At 32.6% G+C, this 2,885-nt stretch overlaps 1 protein-coding gene across 1 annotated transcript; it reads right to left on the reverse strand.

Annotated features, from left to right (window-relative positions):
• Nucleotides 1–2,568, reverse strand: LOC101489216 (cytochrome P450 CYP82D47-like). Its single transcript, XM_004505033.4, has 2 exons — nucleotides 1,476–2,568; nucleotides 1–795 (listed from the first exon to the last, which is right to left on the reverse strand). Exons 1-2 carry the CDS (start codon nucleotides 2,421–2,423, stop codon nucleotides 142–144), a joined length of 1,602 nt encoding a protein of 533 aa, XP_004505090.1. The 5' UTR covers nucleotides 2,424–2,568; the 3' UTR covers nucleotides 1–141.
• Nucleotides 2,569–2,885: the final 317 nt, after the last annotated feature.

The raw sequence follows: 2,885 nt of genomic DNA on the forward strand, positions 1-2,885 counted from the left end.
TTGAGTTATATGACCAGATATGGTACTGATTCATTTTTTCAAAAATAAAGACAACATCTAAATAGCTATTTAGTTTATTTGTAATGGTTCAACACACAACTTATTGTTCATATTATTATTTCATCCATTCTAAAATGAATATCACTTTTTATCAATTTTACACATAAAGTTGTGATCATAAACTTGGGAAGACAGGCGAGGAGTGAGAATAACTTGGAGCGGAGAAGATTTGATGTTTGTGAGACCGCTTTGTTCAACCATATCAATTGATTCTCCATTTGGAGTCATTATGTCAAACCCTTGCAACAAATTAGCAAGCGTTATTTGCATTAATTCAAGACCGAATGAGATTCCAGGACATATTCTTCTGCCCGCACCAAATGGAATCAATTCAAAATGTTGTCCCTTGACATCAATATCTTTGTGTGTTGTGAGGAATCTCTCTGGTCGAAATTCCAATGGATCAAAATATAAGATAGGATCTCGTTGGAGTTTTGAAATGTTCGTCAGGAGACGTGTGCCAGCAGGCACATGGTATCCACCGATGGTACAATCTTCAATGGACTCATGAGGTATATTAAGTGGTGAAGGTGGATACAAACGCAATGTTTCCTTGACAATGGCTTGGAGATACTCCAATTTTGTCAAATCTGATTCCTTTGTCATATTTTCTTTACCAATTTGTGTATCTAATTCTTGAATGGCTTTGTTTAGGACTTCCTGGTTGTTAAGAAGTAAAGATAAAGTCCAAGTCAATGTTCCTGTTGCGGGGTCTGTACCTGCTAGAATCAATGCCTGCAAAATTTTGCAAATAATTTTTCATATTTTTACATTCATTTTTCAACTTAAATAGTTAAAAGAATTGAAAGGTTTCATTATAGTTCTTTTCTAAATTAATAAATTAATTATCATATTTATAAACTGTTGTACTTAAAAAAAATCATTTCATAAGAAAAATAATAATCATTTCACTATTTAAAGAATTATACTAATTTTCTATATATTTTCTTATAAGATATTCAATGCTTAGTGTTATTAATAATAACAAATTCTGAAAATTTTAATGACGTTTTTTAAATTTTATTCAATTATTATATTTTTTTAAATAATAATAAATAGTTTTTATTAAGTAATACCTCATTTAGCTTCTCAATTTAAAGATCAATCGTAATAGTATATGTTGAGTCAAGATATGTAATGCATAAATAATTAAATCCATATAATATTTTTGTTATAATTTAGTCCTTAAATTTAATTTAAGGATTTGTAATTAATTTAGTTGTTTTATATGTTTTTATGTTTGTAGATGAATTTTTAAGAATTGAATAATATAATGTGATGGAATTTTAAATATTTTAAAGTATTAAAATTTAACTATATTTTTTAAAATAAACTTTTTTTTTGTGTATCTTTTTCCTACCAAATCTTAACTCTATTGGGTTAGTGCGGTAGCAACTAGCTAGCAAGTGACATACCAGACAAGTAGCTTTGATTGCGGTGTCTGCATCGCGACCATCTAAATCTTTATCATCAACGGCGGAAAGAAGCACGTCCATGAAGTCCTGTTCGCCACTAGGATTCTTGTTGCGTTTGTGTTGATCAAGCCAAACGCTAACAAATTCATCTAACTCTTTCGCCGTTTTCTTCATTTCCTTTTCTCTTCCATCCAAATCCAACCATCTCAAAAACGGCATCGTATCAGAAATAACAAACGAACCGTGCAGATCGAAGAAATCCCTTAGTGCTTTTCTAATCCGTTGATTCTCTTCTTCATCACCGTCAAAACGTTTTCCCATCACCGTTTTAAACATAACGTTTAACGCTATGTTCCCAAACCATTTTTTCATTTCCGTAATTGCCCTTTCAGAATTACCCTCGTTCTTCAACTTTAACCAAAATGAGTAACTGTTCTTCACCGCCTCTTTCACTTCTGATTCCATCACGTGCTTCAGCTTATCTATTTGTTGGGCGGAGAGAACGTGGACTGTGGCTATCTTGCGCATTGTGCGCCAATAGGAACCGTAAGGACTGAAACCAAACATCGCATAGTTATAGCCTAAAATTTCAAAGGCTACAGAATTGGGACGAGAAGCAAGTGCTCCGTCGTTTACGGTGAAGCACTGTTTGGCTATTTCCGAACTGCTCACAACTAAAGTTTTGTGAACACCCAAACGTACGGTGAAGATGGGTCCGTATTTTTCGGCCATGTTTCCCAAGGTGACGTGAGGTGGTTGGGACACACTTAATAGATGGAGGTGGCCGATCAATGGCCAAGCACCGCCTGCTTCGGGTGGTGGTGTCTTTGTAGCTACACCATGACTGTTGCTTCTCCGTAGACGGAAGAGAATGAAGATAAACAACAACGTGGCGCATATTGTAACCGCAACCACGCCTGGAAGTGAAGGTATATTATTCATATCCATTGTGCTGATTGGGAGTTCTTGACTTCTCTCATTTTATTAGAAATCAACCACCCAAAAATACCACAATTCATTCTTAACCGCCATTCCTCGTTTGTTGGTTAATTACTACTATATTGAATAGACTAACGTCTTACAGAGATTCCACGTTTCTTAAGGCTCATTTAATATATTGCTTTTTTTCTTCTATATTTCTCTATATATTCTACTACTAAAATATTAAGTGTAGGAGTGTTTTTTAAAATATTTTCGTAATAATTATTATTATGTTTTAAAAATATAAATAAAAGTAAGTGACATAAAGATGATGTTTCTAATTTAATATTTGAACTAGATAATTTGATTTTCTTTAATCACGAGAAAAAAATTGAGTTTTTAATATAATTATATTAACAACTGATTTATGAAAGAATATTTAAATTTTATTTAACGCAATTATATTAATAACCGACTTAAACCTAATTT

This window comes from Cicer arietinum, chromosome 6 (assembly GCF_000331145.2).
Source record: "Cicer arietinum cultivar CDC Frontier isolate Library 1 chromosome 6, Cicar.CDCFrontier_v2.0, whole genome shotgun sequence".
Taxonomy (NCBI): Eukaryota; Viridiplantae; Streptophyta; class Magnoliopsida; order Fabales; family Fabaceae; genus Cicer; species Cicer arietinum.

Excerpts from the sequence above, each read along its gene's own strand:
- LOC101489216 (XM_004505033.4), bottom strand. The coding sequence starts at position 2,423 with ATGGATATGAATAATATACCTTCACTTCCAGGCGTGGTTGCGGTTACA. Across the intron at positions 796-1,475 it reads CAATCAAAGCTACTTGTCTG|GCATTGATTCTAGCAGGTAC; the intron begins GTATGTCACTTG and ends AAAATTTTGCAG.